This window comes from Emys orbicularis, chromosome 7, assembly GCF_028017835.1.
Source record: "Emys orbicularis isolate rEmyOrb1 chromosome 7, rEmyOrb1.hap1, whole genome shotgun sequence".
In the NCBI taxonomy this organism is placed as follows: domain Eukaryota; kingdom Metazoa; phylum Chordata; order Testudines; family Emydidae; genus Emys; species Emys orbicularis.
In genome coordinates, this window is record NC_088689.1 from 33,411,431 (window position 1) to 33,432,110 (window position 20,680).

Genomic DNA, 20,680 nt, shown 5'->3' on the forward strand with positions numbered 1-20,680 from the left:
ATAACAATCCAAAGCAGTGCAGACTAACGCATGCTCATTTTCATTAGCGGAATCAGATGCCACCAGCAGAAGGTTGCTTTTCTTTTTTGGTGGTTCGGGTTCTATAGTTTCCACATCGGAGTGTTGCTCTTTTAAGACTTCTGAAAACATGCTCCACGCCTCAGATTTTGGAAGACACTTCAGATTCTTAAACCTTGGGTCGAGTGCTGTAGCTATCTTTAGAAATCTCACATTGATACCTTCTTTGCGTTTTGTGAAATCTGCAGTGAAAGTGTTCTTAAAATGAACAACACATGCTAGGTCATCACTATAACTGCTATAACATGAAATATATGGCAGAATGCAGGTAAAATAGAGCAGGGGACATACAATTCTCCCCCCAAGAAGTTCAGTCACAAATTTAATTAACGCATTTTTTTTTAACGAGCATCATCAGCATGGAAACGTCCTGGAATGGTGGCCGAAGCATGAAGGGGCATACGAATGTTTCGCATATCTGGCACATAAATACCTTGCAGTGCCAGCTACAAAAGTGCCATGCAAATATCTGTTCTCACTTTCTGGTGACATTGCAAATAAGAAGAGGGCAGCATTATCTCCTATAAATGTTAACAAACTTGTTTGTCTTAGCGATTGGCTGAACAAGAAGTAGAACTGAGTGGACTTGTAGGCTCTGAAGTTTTGTTTGTGAGTGCAGTTCTGTAACAAACAAAAAATCTACATTTGTAAGTTTCACTTTCATGATAAAGAGATTGAACTATAGTACTTGTATGAGGTGAATTGAAAAATACTATTTCTTTTGTTTATCATTTTTACAGTGCAAATATTTGTAATAAAAATAATATACACTTTGATTTCAATTACAACACAGAATACAATATATATGAAAATGTAGAAAAAATCCAAAATATTTAATAAATTTCAATTGGTATTCTATTGTTTAACAGTGCGATTAAAACTGCGATTAATCATGATTAATTTTTTTGAGTTAATCGCGTGAGTTAACTGCCTAATTAAAATTAAAATTAGAAAAAGTAGAGAAAGGCAACAAAAATTATTAAGGATATGGAACAGCTTCCATACGAGGAGAGATTAAAAAGAGTGAGACAGTTCAGCTGAGAAATGAAATGACTAAGGGAGAATATGATAGAGGCTTATGGTTGTTAGTCAAAATAGTCAGGGATGCAACCCCATGTTCTGAGTGTCCCTAAACATCTGACTGCCAGAAGCTGGATGCCCTCAGGGGATGGATCACTCAAGAATTGCTCTGTTCTGTTCATTCCCTCTGAAATATGGTGGGACCAGCTACAGTCAGAAGACAGGATACTGGGTAAGATGGACCATTGGTCTGACACACTATCGCCATTCATACGTTCTTAAGTTCCAATAACTCCCCCATTTTCCTGTCCTGTCACAGGCCTTTATAGCCCCATGTGTAGCCTGCCTCCTTTTAATCGGTTCAGTTCAGCCTACCTGCTCTGACACTCGGGAGCTGTGCCTGGTTTACTCACAGGGCCCAGCTACTCTGTGACACCACCGTAGTGTCCGTTAGTGAGGCCCTGATCCTGAAAACATTACACTGGGGCTACTCACTTGAATAATGTTACACATATGCTTAGGTATTTTCAGGGCTTCATTTCTCCCTTACTGAAAAGACTTTTTTAAACATCAGTAGTAAATCTTTTTAAAAATAATATAATATAATGAGGACATATTATTTAAAGGATGTTCTGTCAGAAATTTGGATGTTTTTAAATTAGTCCCTTTGTGGAGATATTTGAGAAAATTTGTATGAGATTAACAGGAATCAGATGTATCCTAATTCTGAGCATTTAGGGTCAAATTCTCTCATTTATCAGAGTAGCTCCATTGAAGTCAGTGGAGTTACTCTGATAACTGAGAGGAAAAATTGACCCTTATTATCTAGATTCCAAGTACAAGTACATTTTTTTTGGATTAACCTTCAAATACTTTGAATTGTTACATTCATGATCTATGTTCTATTTTTCAAATGAAAGATACACTAGCAATTGTATTTGTTTTAAGCTGCTCTGTTTCTGAAATTACTATCTTGGCAATTCAGAATACTGAATCAGGGTTGTAATTAGATCAGCATGTTAACAAATTGTTCTTTGGAGTATGATAAATTTTATTTAACTTGAAAATGCAACATAAAAAAACCCAACCCACTAATTGGTTACTTTGTGTTCTCCTCTGCTTCAGATTGTGTCTGGTCAAAATGTTTGTCCTAGCAACAGCACAGGAAGTCCATGCATTGAAGTTGATGTACTTGGCATGTCTTTGGATAGCTGCCATTTCCGCACAAAACCCATTCATCGCAATACTCTCAACCCCATGTGGAATGAACAGTTTCTCTACCGGGTTCACTTTGAGGATCTGGTCTTTCTTAGATTTGCAGTTGTTGAAAACAACAGCTCAGCTATAACCGCTCAAAGAATCATTCCACTAAAGGCTCTAAAAAGAGGTAAAATACAATTTGCACTAACTTTGTACATGGTGCCTTGATCCTGAATTATGACTGAGAGTGCTCAGCATCACTTAGTGGGATGTATTTAGTTCTGGGGCCATCTGTCTCAGATGTCAATTAGAGCATTTTCAGTGCTTGAGTTATGCTGTGCTGGCTATCCTTTGCCCCCAGAGGCCATTCCAGGAACTTGTGATAACTAGGGCAGAAAGATGTCCCACCCATGCCCCCTTTTCCATGGCTATGCTCGCTGCACCAATGGCTGGAAAAGGTGGGGAACAAAGTGTAGGGGTGCTACAGTAACTGTCACCAAGGATTTCCTCTACACCAGGAAATCCTCAAGACGGGTGGTCAAGTTGGTCTCAGGGCTATCTTATGCCACTGTGGTAATACAGAGTAGTCTTAACATACTGGATGGTCTGGTCCATTACGTTCATTGCCCAGGATAAAAATAAATATTTTTATGCTGTTTAATACTTCTAATTTATTTTTTTGCTTTCATGAATGAATGTATTTTGTACACAAAAGAAAGAATGACTTCAGTGGGAGTTAAGGGTATTCAGTCTCCTGAGGTATTCAACACTTCATAGGATCATGCCCTTCCTGTTGTGCAAAAAGGAATTTAAATTCAAATCATTACAGTGCTTTAATAGTTCAGGCATAGCAAAATCTTAGATGCTCAAGTTTTCAACTTTATAAATCATGTATTCCACTTTAACATAATATGCTTGACAAGTTTTCTCCGCCCCAATGACATATTGTTTTAGGGTATAGACATCTCCAGCTACGAAACCAACATAATGAAGCCTTAGAAATCTCAAGCTTATTCATAAACAGTCGGAGGATGGAAGAAAATCCCTCTGGGAACGTTGTGCCTACTTCTTTGGTAATTTGCTTTATGTGAATATCAAATATATTTGTTCATGTGTTCCAAACGACTAATAAACTGTTACAGTACATCGGAGAGACAAGCTGGGTGAGATAATATCTTTTATTGGACCACCTTCTGTTGATGGAAGAGACAGATACAAGTTGTGTAGCTCGAAAGCTTTCGAGCTACACAACTTGTATCTGTCTCTTCCATCAACAGAAGGTGGTCCAATAAAAGATATTATCTCACCCACCTTATCTCTCTCAGATCTTGGGACCAACCAGCTACAACACTGCATATATTACAATACATAGACACTTAGGACCACTTTTTTAAACACTCGGGGCTTGTCTACACAAATATTTAGTTCTCGGCAAGCTGGAGTGTGAATCTACCCCGCACTAGCCTGCTGTGGACTAACTGTCCCTGTGGATCCTGCGGACGTGCTTTAACGGTTAGTTAATGAGCTTTGATCTAGATCACATTAATAAACTGGTCATGTGTGTCAGCAGGGTAGATTCACACTCCAGATTGCCATGAACTAAATGTTCATGTAGACAAGCCTTGAGTGTTGCAGTGTTTAACTTCTAGGCACCCCACCACCCAGTGAAATCCTCAGAACCAAGTTAAGTGCCATATACAATCCATAGGGAGAGTTAGCTGCCTACCAATGGGATTCACAGAAGCCGGCAAGCTGAGCGGGGAGCCACCTAAGCCAGTCATTAGGAAATGCTGAGAAGAGGGTGTGGCTTGAGCCCAGCCCCTCATAGGTAGTTAGGTGCCAAACTCCAGGCTGGAGGGAGGTGCCTGTCTGCTCTCAGGATTCACAGCCACAAACCCTCTCCTGGACTTAGGGCTGACCTGGCTGAAGCACCTTTCTCACAAAAGAGGAGAGAGAGACTTTCCAGCCCATGATAGGCAATAGGTGAGTGGTCAAGCCACTCACCTGTGACGTGAGGGGCCTCTTTTCAAAACCCTGCTCTGTCTGACTTGGAGCAGGGACTTGAACTTGTCTCCCATATCCCAGGTAACCACTAGGCTATAGAGTCAATTTCTGACTCTCTATCCCAGTGAATATTTAATTGTTTATACAAAATGGAGTAGCTTCAACAGGAAAGATAGAGAGTGACCCCCCCAGCCCCGGTGGTTTGGGCACTCACTTGGGATGTCAGAGACCTGGGCTCAGGTCCCTGCTCTAAATCAAACAGAGTGGGGATTTGAAAACACATCTTCCACAGCCATGGTCAGTGCCATAGCTATTGGGTATTCTGGAGGACACACACATGCCAGCCAGCCCCAAAAACTCCTGAACTGGTTATCCCAAACTCTTTGTGTGCGGCCCAATCTGGTAGGCATACTCCAAGACAACCTGCTGGATCAGAGCCCACTGAGGAGACAGTAAATAGTAAATTTGCGCAAAAAAAAAAAAAAAAGGCATTTTGGGGCCACTGAAACTTCACAAATTCAGGTAGAATTCAGCAAATAATTTCGGCCCAAAAATTGATTTTCTTTTGAAGTCAAAATTATTTGGTTTTATCCTTTTGAAACACTGTTTTATGTAGAAATTCAGCTATATTTATTAAAACAATTAGATATCAATTACTCATTCAGCTCTAGTCAGGATTTAGACGGTTTTGTGCTTGTTCTAGGAAACTTCACCAGCAGAAACTCAGGCACCTACAGGGTTAAGTGGCAGTTGAACAGGGCATTTGGAGATCTCCTGGCACCCAAATGTTGGACTTTGCCACCTAAAGTGGCAGTTAGCTGTGCCAAGGTGATTCTGAAAAACACAGTAGGTGTCTATCTGCATCTTTAGGTGCCTAAATACCTTTGAAAATCTGGCCTTCGGGGCATATCCATAGATTTCTCCTTATGTTATATCTTTAAGTATCAATCATTTTAAGGCTATATACAGTTAAATGCCAAAAAGTTTAATCAGCTATATCAGTGATACTCAGACTTCAGTGGTTCAGGAGCCAAATTAGTGAGCAACATTACCCAAAAGAGCCACAGTAGTGTGAATTCATGGTCTCATTTACATTATTTACATTTATTCATAGTTAAACGGGAAATATTTAGTTTTATAATATATATAACGCTCAGAGCAAATAAGTTAATAACTTTATTTAATCGGTTAATAACATAGTAAAAGCATCCTGCTTGGTTAATAACTTAGATTGGTTAATAATTAAATCACACCGTGTTTTAATAACATGTGCTGAAAAGAGCTGCAGGAGACGCATTAAAGAAAGAGCCACTTGTGGCTCAGGGGCCTCAGTCTGAATATCACTGAGCTAGATCCTTGAGTCTGGTTGAGTCATATTCAGTGTTGGTCATAGGGGTGGGAGCAAAGTTGTCTGTCCAGTGTCTGTTTCCTTATACATGTATCATTAGCAGTTCAGTTGAGACCAAAAGTGATGTAAGTCAGAGACAATTGCTTCTGTCTCTGACACAATGAGATGGCTCTTTGCAGTGTTATAGCTGTGTTGGTCCCAGAATATTAGAGACAAGGTGCACAAAAAAGACGGGAAGGTGATAGAACTCTGTAATAGGAAAAGGGGCCTCACCAGGGGTATAATCTGTATAAAGCAGCTCAGAGTGCTGGACTTTTTATTTTTTTATTTATTTGAAAATGCATTATTAATCCCATTGCTGATGCCTAATGTATATAATATGTCAAACAAAACATATCTCCTGGCTATCCCATGTGCAACAGGCATCAGCAGAACAAAGGCTAATTAATAACCCACCAAGAGGAAGTATGTTATATATACATACTCATGGATTTTAAGGCTAGAAGGGGCCATTGTAATCAACTTGTCTGACCTTATTCATAAACCATAAAACTACACCCAGTAATTACTGCATTGAGCCTAATAACTTGTGGTTAACAGACATCCAGTAATGGAGAATCTAGCAGATCCTTGGGTAAGGTGTTCCAACAGTTAATTACTCTGACTGTTAAACATTTGTGCCTGATTTCCAGTTTGAATTTTCCTAACTTCAACTTCCAGCCCTCAGATCTTGTTATACCTCTGTCTGCTAGATTGAAGAGCATGTAGGTACTTATATATTTTCTATGCATTTTCTGTGAGACCTATAAATAGCATGTCTACATATCTGAAAAAATATTAACTGTCTTTTGAACAGTTGTTTAGCACAGAAGAGAAGAGAACTTCAACATTGTACAAGGTCACAGTACATGGAATTCCAGGCCCTGAACCCTTTACTGTTTTTACTATAAGTGAAGGGACTACAGCAGCACAGCTTCTTCATCAAGTAAGTATGTTCACTTGCCCTATATAGAAGGTCACAAGAATCCATAGTAACCAGCTATGTGCTGGGCAGTATCTGACATTCCTACTTTTATTTGGAATCATTACATTTAATAAAATGGCTGCATTAACAAATATATTTTTTTACCACTTTAAAAGGTAAGAGATTATTTTGTAAATCTTTTTGCTAAGGAATTAATTGAACAGCTAAGATATCAGTGAAGTTTTCCAAATCTTGACCTTTAGGTAATGATTTTTAATATATGAAATGCAATTCAGTAACAAAAATATATATAAAATTTAGTTTTCTTTTTGCAGTCCTGCAGTTTGAATTAATCAATATGACAAAAAATAATTAGCTAAAATTACAGGAGTCTACATTTTGTTACAAGAAGGAGCTGTATATGGTTAATTATTTAATGATAAATCAAAGTCCACATGACATACAGTTCTCATAACAAATCATTACTTTAATATTTTATCATATCCTAAGTTTCTTTTTGGTTTTGTATATATTCAATGTCACAGCTCCTCTAGTGGTTTTAATGACCATTGCGAAGTTCATTAGAAGAATTCCTCATTGCCATACTACCTTGGGCTGTGAATTAAACAAAGGGAGAGTTGGACTTGGTCAGTACTTAGAAGGAAAACAGGGTTCTTTGGTGACTGGTGATTCTGTAGTTGGTACTCTTCTTGAATCAGTGCTGAACCAAACCTGCAGCCTGGTGTAGAGTGTAGTTTGCTGTTGGAGATGCTGTCTTTCAGATGAAATGCAAAACTGAGGTCAGGATCACCTGTAGTTATTAAATAACATGATGCTTTACCTACTATTAGAGGTGTTCTTGCTATATTACTATTTGGTACCTACTTAAATTTAGTTTAATTTGGCTTTATAGAAGACATCTATGTAATTTGGGGTCTTTGAAAATTAATATTTTATTAATAAAAACATTTAAAATAACCAGAATTTTAGGAATTTAATATAAGCTTTTTCACATCACCTTGAACTGATCTTAGCATGCAGTTTTAAAAGACCAATGCCCTTGTTACTCTGGGTTGTTGTTGCACAAAGCTGCCTAAAGCTGAACACTGTAGAGGAATCTTATATGAAAATGAAGCCCACATCAAGGGTGATGACATTGCAGTGTTAGGACATGGCAGAATGACTCAAATCCCAGTCTAAGGGAAGAAAGTGCAGTGTCCTGAAACTGCCACAATACCTGTGCAATTATACCTACCTATCTCATAGAACTGGAAGGGACCGTGAAAGGTCATCAAGTCCAGCCCCCTGCCTTCACTAGCAGGACCAAGTACTGATTTTTGCCCCAGATCCCTAAGTGGCCCCCTCAAGGATTGAACTCACAACCTTGGGTTTAGCAGGCCAATGCTCAAACCACTGAGCTATTATGTACCAACTGAATGCTGTTGTCAACATAAGACCAATTTTTCTACAACACTCTGATGATCATTATAATTAGGAATCAGCTAAAATGAGGAATAATCTGAAACTTTGTGCAAAATTCAGACTGAGCCATGGTTTGAAAAGTTTTGGTTACCATACTTCCAGGATCCACCAGGAGCAGAAAGGCCAAATACCCCAAGACAGATGGTTCTTGAGGTATTTCTGATCTAGCCAGAAACAATTTAATGAGAATGTCCAATCTACCCTTCAAATCCCTTCCTCACAGCATTTTCCGTCAGGGGTACTGTAGGCTATTAACTGTGATCGGGCCAGTTTGAGATAATACTGTATACTGTGAATCACTTCTGAGCAACAGCTGAACATGAAGTTAAAGCTGGATAATGACAACGGTTTTTCTCTGGTGCTGAAGATCTGTTTGGACACCATATTACCTATCACTATTTTAATGTCTGGGCAAACAAAGATGAGAAAGCTTTTTGAACAGTGGGTTAGGCTGGTTGCCCTTGCATGTACATTTTTCTGTTTAATTCTTTGAATATTCTAGAAATACAGAGTAAATGTTAAAGGGCTTAGTTCATGAGTAGAAAAACCTAAAACTGATTAACTCAACAGGGGTTGTTATTTCAGCAGTGGGAAAATACTGTACTGTCCTGGGTTTATGAATAAATTGACCAGCCAAACTGGACAGACATATAATTCAAATAGTATTGCCTTGTCTGGAATAGTTGAACTGTTTGGGTAATCTAAAGAGAACTGTATATTAGTTACGAGTAGCAGATCAGAAATACTTGTCTACACCACCAGAATTAAATAATTGATCATAGCTTTTTGTATACACATTCATTCATAGCTACTAAACAAGCACTGTTTATGTCTAGCATTCTAATAGTTGTATATATGTTGTGGTTCTGTCTCAGATTTTGGCTACCACAAAAAGCATTGAATCACGTGCTCCAGATTATTTTCTGATGGAGGAAAAATGTTTTATATCTAAAGAAAAGACTGAGTGCAGGAAACCACCATTCCAGAGAGTGATTGGCCCTGAGGAAGGGCTAGTACAGCTTTTGAACAGCTGGTTCCCAGAAGAAGGATATGTTGGAAGGATTATCTTTAAAACCCAAGAGGAAGTAAGTTTGTTCTGGAAAAACTGTCATTTACATACATAGCTAAAAATAATGATCACAAGAGGGACAATAAGAGCATCACATTTGGTTTGCTAACTGGAAGTTAAATCTTATTGACACACACAGCATTAACAGAGGACAGCTGAGCATTGTCAAGTTTTATGCACCTATCATTTAGTATACCTGTGCAAAGACACATACACTTTCACACAGCCCTGTTGATCTCTGAAATGCATCATCGTTATTATTTAGTATTTGTATAAATCAGAATCAGGCCATTATTGTACTGGGCACTGTACAAAAAAAAATACAGTCCCTGCTCCCAAGGAGTTTAGATTTTTAATAGTGATTAGATATGAAAGCATGTCAAATATAAGGAATGAAAGGAGTAAGGTAGATGAGGGTTATAGCTGTTAGAACACTAGATTGTAATTATTAGCAAGAGTATACTATGGAGACAGCAAGGCTTTTTCTTATTTAAATTGATAATTACCTTTAGATAAAGAACCTCAGCAACTGAGAGGATGGGGAAGGTGTTGTCCGTGACAAAATGGGGGAAGAGGCAGGGTTCCAGAAGGAAGAGAAGTCAGTTTTAGCTGCTGTCAGTCAGAACATCCATGAGATGTCCTCAAATACAGGGATTCGGGTGCAGGGAGAAGAGTAAGAAGTAGAAAGGCACCTAATGAAATGACCTGGTTTTCTGGAGTGCTGACACTTGAAACTCTGTTCAGCACTCAGTGGTAATTATTTAGTTTGAACATATATGTGTGTACATATCCATTTGTATATTTAGATAAACACATATACACAAAATTTATGAAAGTTTATTTAACTCTTGGGATGTTTGAGAATGAAAAGTTCTGTCAGTGCAAATTTTATTTGATAAATTTGCAGAGAAATATTTTTTATCCCTTTATTATTCCTACAGTTCTTCTGTTGCAGCTTGGTTTTGTAAAATCTTTATTGCACATCTTTTTTCCTAGCCTCCAATCCAGTCTTATTTTGGTGCATTTACTTCATCCTCCACAAAACAAAAGGTTACCAGGTCTGCATTTGCTTGGGGGAAACAAGTGTATGCTTATTCAGTTGAAAGTATTATTTTGAGTTTTGTGTGAGGAGCTAGGTACACTGAATTAATGCATGAGCCCTTCACTTCGGAAAACATAGGTCAAAATCCATCTTAAATCATAACTAAAAACTAGTGTGAAGGTTTAGTTTTAGTCTTCATGGGACACTAGTCACCATCAAAACACCTTTACAATTTGGCACAAATCCAGAGGTGGCAGTCTGTTCTAGGCAGTGGAAGTGCATTAACATTCCCATTAGGTGACGTAAGACCCTTTTAAAAATCCAACCTTTAGGTCACTTTTCTCAACTAAATACATTTTTTGTTTTCTCTTTACATTTTTCCACAGAATTTGAATGGGAGAAACATTTTTCAAGAAGAGAAAGAAGATGCAAACATTAGCTCTGAAGATGATAGTTTCTTTGTTCAAGTGCATGACGTTTCCCCAGAGCAGCCTCGCACTGTCATCAAAGCTCCCCGCTTTAGCACAGCACAGGATGTAATACAACAGGTAGAAAGCCTTTCTTTCAGTTTTTTCCTGTTTCCACTCAGTAAGTTCCCTATTCATTTGTTAGAGGTGGGCTCATACAAGAAATGTTAACTGAGTTTTTTCTCAGTTAATGGGACAGATCCTCAGCAAAGAAGCTCTTTGCTTCTGCCAATTTGGACTAAGCATCTACTCAGTAAACACAGTGGGGTATTATGTCTTTAATTTGCCTTTTTTTTTTAAACAGACTCTTTGCAAAGCCAAGTATTCCTACAGCATTCTGAGTAATCCCAACCCAAATGACTATGTCCTCTTGGAGGAGGTGACGAAAGAGCTAGCAAACAAAAAGTCAACATCTAAGCCATCACAGAGAATTCTCTCTGACCAAGAGTGTGTGTTTCAGGCTCAGAGCAAGTGGAAGGGAGCAGGGAAGTTTATCCTTAAACTTAAAGAACAGGTTCACGTAAGTGATTGAAAACCCTTTTGTTGGTTTTAAAAATGGGGTTTGATCAAATATTTGGAATGGCAAATGAAAACATATTCCTTGACAAGAACATACATAAGAATGGCTATACTGGGTCAGACCAAAGGTCCATCTAGCCCAATATCCTGTCTTCTGACAGTGGCCAGTGCCAGGTGCCCCAGAGGGAATGAACAGAACAGGTAATCATCAAGTGATCTGTTGCTCATTCCCAGCTTCTGGCAAACAGAGGGTAGGGACTCTACCCCTGCCCAACCTGGCTAATAGCCATTGATAGACATATCCTTCATGAACTTATCTAGTTCTTTTTTGAACCCTGTTATAGTCTTGGCCTTCACAACATCCTCTGGCAAGGAGTTCCACAGGTTGACTGTGTGTTGTGTTAAAAAATACTTCCTTTTATTTGTTTTAACCTGCTGCCTATTAAGTTCATTTGGTGGCCCCTAGTTCTTCTTTTATGAGGAGTAAATAACACTTCCTTATTTACTTTCTCCACACCAGTCATGATTTTATAGACATCAATCATATCCCCCCCAGTCGTCTCTTTTCCAAAATGAAAAGTCCCAGTCTTATGATCTCGCCACATATGGCAGCCGTTCCATACCCCTAATCATTTTTGTTGCCCTTTTCCGAACCTTTTCCAAGTCCAATATATCTTTTTGAGATGGGGCGACCACATCTGCAAGCAGTATTCAAGATGTGGCCGTACCATGGATTTATACAGAGGCAATATGATATTTTCTGTCTTATTATCTATCCCTTTCTTAATGATTCCCAACATTCTGTTTTCTTTTTTGACTGCCGCTGCACATTGAGTGGATGTTTTCAGAGAACTGTCCACAATGACTCCAAGATCTCTTTCTTGAGTGGTAACAACTAATTTAGAACCCATCATTTTATATGTATAGTTGGGATTATGTTTTCCAATGTGCATTTCTTTGCATTTCTCAACATTGAATTTCATCTGCCATTTGTTGCCAAGTCACCCATTTTTGTGAGATACTTGTGTAGCTCTTCGCAGTCTGCCTGGGACTTAACTATCTTGAGTAGTTTTGTATCATCTGCAAATTTTACCCCCTTTTCCAGATCATTTATGAATATGTTGAATAGGACCCCTGGGGGACACCACTATTTACTTCTCTCCATTCTGAAACTGACCATTTATTCCTATCCTTTAACCAGTTACCAATCCATGAGAGAACCTTCCCTCTGATCCCATGACTGCTTATTTTGCTTAAGAGCCTTTTGTGAGGGACCTTGTCAAAGGCTTTCTGAAAAATCTAAATCCACTGGATCCCCCTTGTCCACAAGCTTGTTGACCCCCTCAAAGAATTCTAGTAGATTGGTGAGGCATGATTTCCCTTTACAAAAATCATGTTGACTATTCCCCAACAAATTATGTTCATTTATGTGTCTGACAATTTTGTACTTTACTATAGTTTCAATCAGTTTGCCTGGTACTGGTCAGGCTTACTGGCCTGTAATTGCCAGGGTCATCGCTGGAGCTCTTTTTAAAAATTGGCATCACATTAGCTATCCTCCAGTCATTTGGTACAGAAGCTAATTTAGCAGGGCCGGCGGGGGGGGGGGGGGGGGCGGCGAGCCCCGGCGGGGGCTCCGCTCTCCCCCCGGGGGGGGGGGGGGGGGGGGGAGGGCGCCAGAGGGGAGGGCGGCCGGAGCCCTGGGAGGAGGGCGGCGAGCCCCGGCGGGGGCTCGGCTCTCCCCCCGGCGGCCAGAGCGCAGGGCGGCGAGCCCCGGCAGCCGGGGGGAGGGCGCGGGGGGGGGAGGGCGGCCAGAGCGCCGGGGGGGAGGGCGGCGAGCCCGGCTGTGGCCCCGCTCTCCCCGGCGGCCCGAGCACCGCGCCGCCCCCCTCCAGGTGCCGCCCCAAGCACCAGCTTGGTTGCCTGGTGCCTGGAGCCGGCCCTGTAATTTAGATTACAGATGACAGTTAGTAGTCCTGCAATTTCACATTTGAATTCCTTCAGAATGCCATCTGGTCCCGGTGACTTATTACTATTTAGTTTATCAATTTGTTCCAAAACCACCTCTAATGAAACCTCTATCTGGGACAATTCCTCAGATTTGTCACCTAAAAAAAATGGCTCAGGTTTGGGAATCTCCCTCACATCCTCAACCATGAAGACCAACGCAAAGAATTCATTTCATTTTTCTGCAATGGCCTTATCCTCCTTGATTGCTCTTTTAGCATCTAGATCATCCAGTGGCCCCACCGGTTGTTTAGCAGGCTTCTGGCTTCTGATGTACTTAAAAAAAAATTTATTACTTTTTGAGTCTTTAGCTAGCTGTACTTCAAATTCTTTTTTGGCCTTCCTAATTATATTTTTACACTTCATTTGCCAGAGTTTATGCTCCTTTCTATTTTCTCCATTAGCATTTAACTTCTACTTTTTAAAGGATGCCTTTTTGCCTCTCACTGCTTCTTTTACTTTGTTTTTTAGCCATGGTGGCTCTTTTTTTTTATTCTCTATGTTTTTTAATTTGGGGTATACATTTAAATTGCGCCTCTACTATGGTGTCTTTAACATTTCCATGCAGCTTGCAAGGATTTTACTTTTGGTGCTGTATCTTTTAATTTCTGTTTAACTAACCTCCTTTTTGTGTAGTTCCCCTTTCTGAACTTAAATGCTACAGTGTTTTCCCCACCACAGGGATGTTAAATTTAATTATATTATGGTCACTATTACCACGCGGTCCAGCTATATTCACCTCTTGGACCTGATCCTGTGCTCCACTTAGGACTAAATCACAAATTGCTTCTCTGAGAAGGGGCCAGAGAGTGTTCTTTTAATTTTAAAATGAAAGTGCTAAGTTGATTCCACTTCATTTTTGTACCAAATATGGTCAAATAAGAAGAACCCCCCCCCCCCCCACACACACACACACACAAATGCCAGATCTCTGACAATTCTCAACTAGAGACAAGGTGGGTGAGAATGGTTGCACTGCAAGAGTCAGAGGAACATTTTAGGCTGGATGTAGCATAAAGCTTCTTTGCAACACAACAGTAAATTCCTGCTGTGCCATGCTTTCATAGCCAAGTGGAACTACACTCTTTTGTGCATATACTACTACTGGTGAGCTAACCTCAGGTGTGATCCTGCTAGAGGCTGAGGATTATATCCACAAAGGCTTAGGCTCAGCGATGCAGTGTCTTGTCTTTAGGTGCCCTGCCGTCCAGTGGAATCCTCAGCCCAGAGTTAGATGCCCTGACTCCCTATACAATGCACAGGGAGAGAGAGAGATGCATCAAAAGGATGGAATTCACAAAGCCAGAAAACAGAGCAGTAAACGCCAAGAGGGACATGGCCTAATCCCTGCCCCTCAAAGGGGCTTAGGTACCTAACTCTGGGCTGGAGGGGGGGCCCCAAATTCTCAATGCACAGGCCATGAACCTTGTCCTGGAGTGAGATACCTAAACCAGGTCAACCCTTTCTCACACAAATTGGACACCACACCCTTATACCCAACAGCCCAGCAGTTAGAGCCAGTTCAAATCCCCACTCTGCCTGTGAACCCAGGTCTCCCCCTCTGAGGTGAGTGCCTTAGCTACTGGGCTGTAGGGTATTCTGGATGAAAGTTTAAGCTGTTCCACTTTGCTCCAATGAACATTTTATATATGGACTGGAACCTGGGTCTCCTAAGAGACAGCCCAAATCACTGGGCTAGAGTCAATTTTCACTCTCAGGCCCAATGAATATTTACATATTTTATACAAAGTGGAACAGCTTCATCAAGAGACCAACCCCAGAATACCCCAGGGGTTAGGGCACTCATCTTGGAGGCAGACCTAGGTTCAACTGCCTCTTTCACATCCTGGTGAGTGCTCTAACCCCTGGACTATTGGCTACTAAGGGAGAAGGAAGTGCCCCGATCTGGTAGGCATGCTCTCTGGTGGCCTTGGAGCACACCTGCTGTAATGGGTGAGAGAGACTGAGGGAGAGGGATGCTTAGTCTTAGAATCCTGCCAGGCTTGGGTGGCTATGCACATGTCCATCGATGAGGTGGCAGCTGAGCTGGGGTTTTGAGGATCTAAATTTTTGAGATACCCTGAGTGCTCCCACCATTCATGTCATTGTTTTATTGACCCTGCTGGGAGGAGAGAATGCACAAAACTTACAGGAGTTGACACAAGGTCAGTCACTAAAAGACAGCAGCAGAGAGCAAAATGCTATTTCCCCACTAATTTATTTCATCTAATGGATACCTGTTGTGGATTCCAGGTGCAATCCACACCAGTGAGGGTTGTCACTACTTGTCCTGCAACTCTGCGCATCTTACAATACTTTGCTGCTGTAGCTCCCAGCCTGGGATACTCACAACCAGCCTACAAGCATGCAGGTCACACCCTGAAGTCTGTGTGTGCTAGACAGCCCTGGTACAGCAGCTCTGATCCCACCAGCCTGTCTACAACCCCATGCTCGTTTCCACCTGCCTAGGTTACAACCAGTAAGGTGACCCCTGAATTTCTCCAAAACCATGTGCTCTGTCCAGTCCATTCCTGAACAGTTCAGAGAAGTAATATGGTCTTTGTTCAAGACACACAAGCATACCACATTATTAACTTGCATAAATACACCCCTCTAAACACCGCACTAAGTTGGTTTACAGTAAAAAATAAAACAACCTCTGTTCTGTTAATCAATTTAAGTGATGCCAAGTAAAAGGAATAAAGTTAGAGTTGCAAGCAAATAAAAGTGAAAACATCCATCTAAAATGTAATCTAGCAAGGTACAGGCTTTGTTCAAGATGGTTCCTCTTACCAGTCTTCCTTCTTCTCAGCCATGGCTGACTTTCCCTCAATCAGGACCTTCCAGAGAAGCACAAGGGGCTGGCTTTCCTTATCTTCCTGGATTGAAAGATCTTTGCCTAAGCAGGTTTCTTACCTATATTCAGTTTCCGGAGACTTCAATCAGAGTTTGGCTGAAAAACCCATCTTTCTCAGCTTGCTAGAGCTCTGTTCCCTTGTGTCTGTCTAGTGGAGGATGCCAAAAATGGCTTCTTTCTTTGCTTATATCTTCCAAAGCTCAGTAACTTAGTTTCAAGAGACAGGATGACCTCATGCTATTCTTCCCTTCTCATGGGCTTCCCATCCTGCTGCATGTAAATGAACCTTCCATTCTTTTGATTCCACATACAATCATAATTCACATAGAAGACAGGTAAGTAACTGCCGTTTCTCCTCATTGGCCACAGACTTTAAAACGTAGTAATATTATGTAAGTATCCATATTTCCTCAGATAGTGTTAATACATACATTTCACAATAATATTATTGTCACATTAGTTTTCTGCACACTTTTAGAATACAGTAATATTGTATACAATCAGTTGATTCATTTGCTTATCACTTGAGGTTCAGTCCCTGCCCTTCCGCCGCCCCATCCCCCCCACACACCCCTTTATAAACTAGTAAACCATTGCAATGTATTCTTCTGAAGGCTACCCCACAAAGTAGTTTATTCTAGCTGTAAGGAAGGCAACATAAAGTCTAGTGGTGAAGGACACTACATTCTGTTTCTCCCCTCATTTGTTAGCTTAATAGCTTCGTTTACCTAATATGTAAAAATGGACCTGCATTGTCTTCATCTGAAGATTGGGCTGGACAGAGAATACAACACCACCTAAGGCAGACCTATTTAACCAACTCCACCTGACATTCTGGGTTTAAGCACACTTTAGTCATAATTCTAGCATACATTCATAACTCTTAATACCCACCATGTACATACATCACAAGAATATTAATGATGAGTTATTAGTTTTCAAATGATACCTCAAAGGCATATTTTGTGCAAAGATTATTACAGTAGTGTGTAGGGTGTGAATACAGGGGTGCTTAGTATCACAACACCTGCCACTGTAAAACCTAACCCGTCATTTTTGGTTTTTCAACTGAAAAATTCCTAAAAAGGTTTTACAAAAGCTATTTAATCAGTTTTTAAGCTATTTTCACCCAAAGTTTGAACTGCTCAAGTACATGAAAATACTGATTATATGAAGAAAATTCACTACATTACATCAGGTAAATGTGTTTGTTAATAATAAATTAGTCTAAGTAACGCAACATAGTGGAAGTTACACACACATGGACGCACATGTACACTGTGCTCAGGTCCTAAAACAAAGCACTGGAACTCTGCAGGCCCTGAACCAGGGGAGATGGTGGCTTGGTAACCCAGGTTAGTGCTGACCACTCCCCAAGGGGGGGGGGGGGGGAGGGGGGAGGGGCAGGTTACTGAATTGCTTTCTCTCCTTCCAGAGTGGGAAGCTGAGTCAGAAGTAATCTTACTTTTCTCTATACACTGCCTTTTTCCCCCTGTATTACCCAGAAAACTGTGAAGTAAATTTTTTGCACCAATTTTCGTAATAAACACCCAGAAAATTTTAAACAAAATTAAAACCAAAAACAAAGGGTCTTGTTAAAACCCATCAGTTACATTAAGAAAAACCTTTCGGCAGGCAGCCTTGGCCCTACTTCACACCATACAGCTCCTGCTACAATACCTAGAAATCTTAACCTTTCCGGACCATCTGTCTTAGTTCTCCGATTCTAATTCTTGTAACTCTGCATCCCCATTTCCCTGCTGTATTATCATGGGCTAAGTACAATTTCAAATAATAGGTGTACAGATCTCTGTGAACTGCTGTCATTTTGTTGCCTTTATTCCCAGCCAGCGGAAAAGTAGCTGTGCTGCTGTGGCTGGAGCTCTTTACACTTGTGAAGTAGCAGGGAGAAATTGCATATTAAATGCAGAATTGAACCACTTAATACTTCTACCAATTGGCGTTATATCTATGGCAAGGGAGAATATAGTTCCTTTCCCCCAAAAGAGATGTTGCTTCTTTAGCACTGCATTTATAGGAAGTACATTGTGAATATAGTTTATCTACTTATTCATGACAGATACAGTATAGATATCCTAGGCAGCAGACTTGCTAAGGCTTAAGGCCATGTTTAGTAGCATTCTAGTTCTGCAGTTTTAAAATAATTTTTGATGTGAGACAGTCAGGACACTTTTGTGAACCTGACACAGGGAAGATTTGAAAAATGCTGCTACTTGCTCTCACATGAAAGCCAAACCATATTTCAAACCTCAATGTATCAGTGAGCTGACACATTCTTGTAATTTAACTGTTTCTGATGTCTGTGGGGGGTTCTTTTGTTTGTTTTACAGGCAGCACGAGATGATAAAAGAAAAGGCATTTCATTTGCCAGTGAACTTAAGAAATTAACCAAGTCAAGTAAACAGTATCGTGGCTTCACATCATCACCTTTGCAGAGCTCACCAGACAATACCCAAACTAAAGATGAAAAATCTGCAAGCAGTTTGACATTTAGTGACAATATGGAATAACATCCATAAATGCCAGCAATATGTTCTATGCAGGTATGACATGTGTGCTCCTTGTTTCTAAACCAGACATACTCTGTTGATTTTTCAAGGTACAATTTATAATTTTTTTTTCAAAAGCGTGCTTGGTAAACCATAGTGAAGTACAACAAGCAGCCAGAATAGTTCATGAAAACGCTCTACGCTTTTAGGTTATAACTCTGTACTGGCACAAACCTATACACAGGCAGTCCAATGAAAGCCTAAAGATAAATGCAAATCTAAATTGCTAGGAACATAGGAGTTTTACTTTGCCTACTATGCCTGCATCATCCTAGGGTCCATCACAGCAGGTAACCTGACAATGGCCAGTCCTTTTAAAAGACTCTTAGAATGTAACTTGGCTTCAACATACACTGTGACAGTGAGTTCCTCCGGTAATGCAGTGTGCTAACTGGTACTTCCACACAGGCTCTTCATTAAGAGATGCCGTCATTTTGTGTTATGGGACAGCTGAACTTTACTAAACATTAATTTATATGCATTTAATAATATTCAATTTAAAAAATATGATCTCTTACTCCTCTCTCCATACATAAACTCTTTTTAAATCTCTGTATATAAATACTTGTGGCAGAGTGTCTAAAAGATTCAGAAAGGGACAACAAAATTCTTAAATTTCTTCTAGCTTGCTTGAGCTAAAGTGACAAAACCAAATGCAGAATCCAAGGCGACAGTGTACCATTTAAGTATATGACAGACGATAGTTCCAGACACATTACTATTAGCACTGGGCCTACACTAACTCCAAAAGATGTTTTCTGAGAGGTCCCAGCTAGTTAAGATGGAAGAAAAGCTTGCCCAAACAATTCTTAATAATCCCATATCACATGGAGCAGTGATACATTTCTGTATTTCCTTTCCACTCATTCTCAATGATCAAGATACTATTTATATCTACTGTGTCACTTCATCAGAATTCAAGTAATAAGGCTGCCAATAATATTTTGTTACAAAATTCCTTAAAAATGTATTTCATGGTATGCAGGCACCCATTTATACTCTTGTATTTGAATTTAAATGCTATCATCTCCTCTTCCCCTTTCCAGGTGACTTTAAAGGCCCTAAAATGGCAAAGGCAAAAAGCCCTTCTGAGGCTGACAAAAACACAGGGAGATAGAGGAAATATGACAATCTTTCTCCACATAGCCTTGCATTTACTTGATAACTGGAACCAACATCACGGATTCCTGATTTAAGATATCTTTCTGCATTCTCCTTGAAGGAAACTGCTGAGGCCTAAACTATTCAGCACTAGCTTGGCCTATTCCAGACTGTGCTTCTTGGTGACAGATACAGATCTAGTAATGCTGAGTGGGATGTTACAGTTTCTAATGTTTGGAAAGACGCTTGCCAGCATTTGAAAGAGAGATTCCTTTCTTCCCAAATATCTTCATATCTGCAAAATCTGGAGAGGAAGATTAAGCAGACTTCTTAAATTGTACTTTGTAAACAGAAACATGTCTTTTTTAATAAACAAAAGATATAACTAATTGCTTTAAGGGAAGAGCATTAGAACTAGACTGTTCTGTGTATTGTATGAAAATAATGCACCTTTAATGGTTCCTGTTAAACACTGTTAGGTGATTGTAAAAAGATTTACATAGACTGTAACTTTCTTGGCATCACAGATTTAATTTTGGTGATAAACCATAAATAACTATGGTAAGCATTTTGAGTATATCTACTTTCACAAAATAATCATGTACAAACAGCTAAATACACCTAATTGATAGTGATATTTTGACAAGGAACATTTTCTTCGTTCAAATTCTAGTTTTCCAGGTTTGTGTTTCAAGTAAGAATGATTATTTATTTTCATGTTCCAAGGTATGTGTCACTGTGTAATATATTTATCATACCGTACTTTTTAAAAACTGCAGCTTCATCTTTTTTTGGTTTGGGGAAAAAATAGTAATTATTTTCTGTTGAAAAGAAACATTCAGAAAATAACTATTTGAAGCATGCAATTGCTTAAAGTTTCAATTGTGAAATCTCAACATTAGTGTGTGTTAGAGAATAGAAAATATTATAGTCATCTAAATATTTTTTATAA

The 20,680-nt window shown here is 39.8% G+C and overlaps 1 protein-coding gene across 1 annotated transcript in view; it reads left to right on the top strand.

Moving 5' to 3' along the window:
* The window catches only part of PLCE1 (phospholipase C epsilon 1), a 288,279-nt gene extending 269,691 nt beyond the window's left edge, over nt 1-18,588 (top strand). Inside the window, exons 26-32 of the mRNA XM_065407590.1 lie at nt 2,224-2,485; nt 3,253-3,371; nt 6,507-6,635; nt 8,972-9,181; nt 10,594-10,755; nt 10,979-11,194; nt 18,409-18,588. Of these exons, the coding sequence (XP_065263662.1) occupies nt 2,224-2,485; nt 3,253-3,371; nt 6,507-6,635; nt 8,972-9,181; nt 10,594-10,755; nt 10,979-11,194; nt 18,409-18,588 (1,278 nt within the window). The remainder of the gene's footprint in view (nt 1-2,223; nt 2,486-3,252; nt 3,372-6,506; nt 6,636-8,971; nt 9,182-10,593; nt 10,756-10,978; nt 11,195-18,408) is intronic.
* The last annotated feature ends 2,092 nt before the right edge of the window (nt 18,589-20,680 follow it).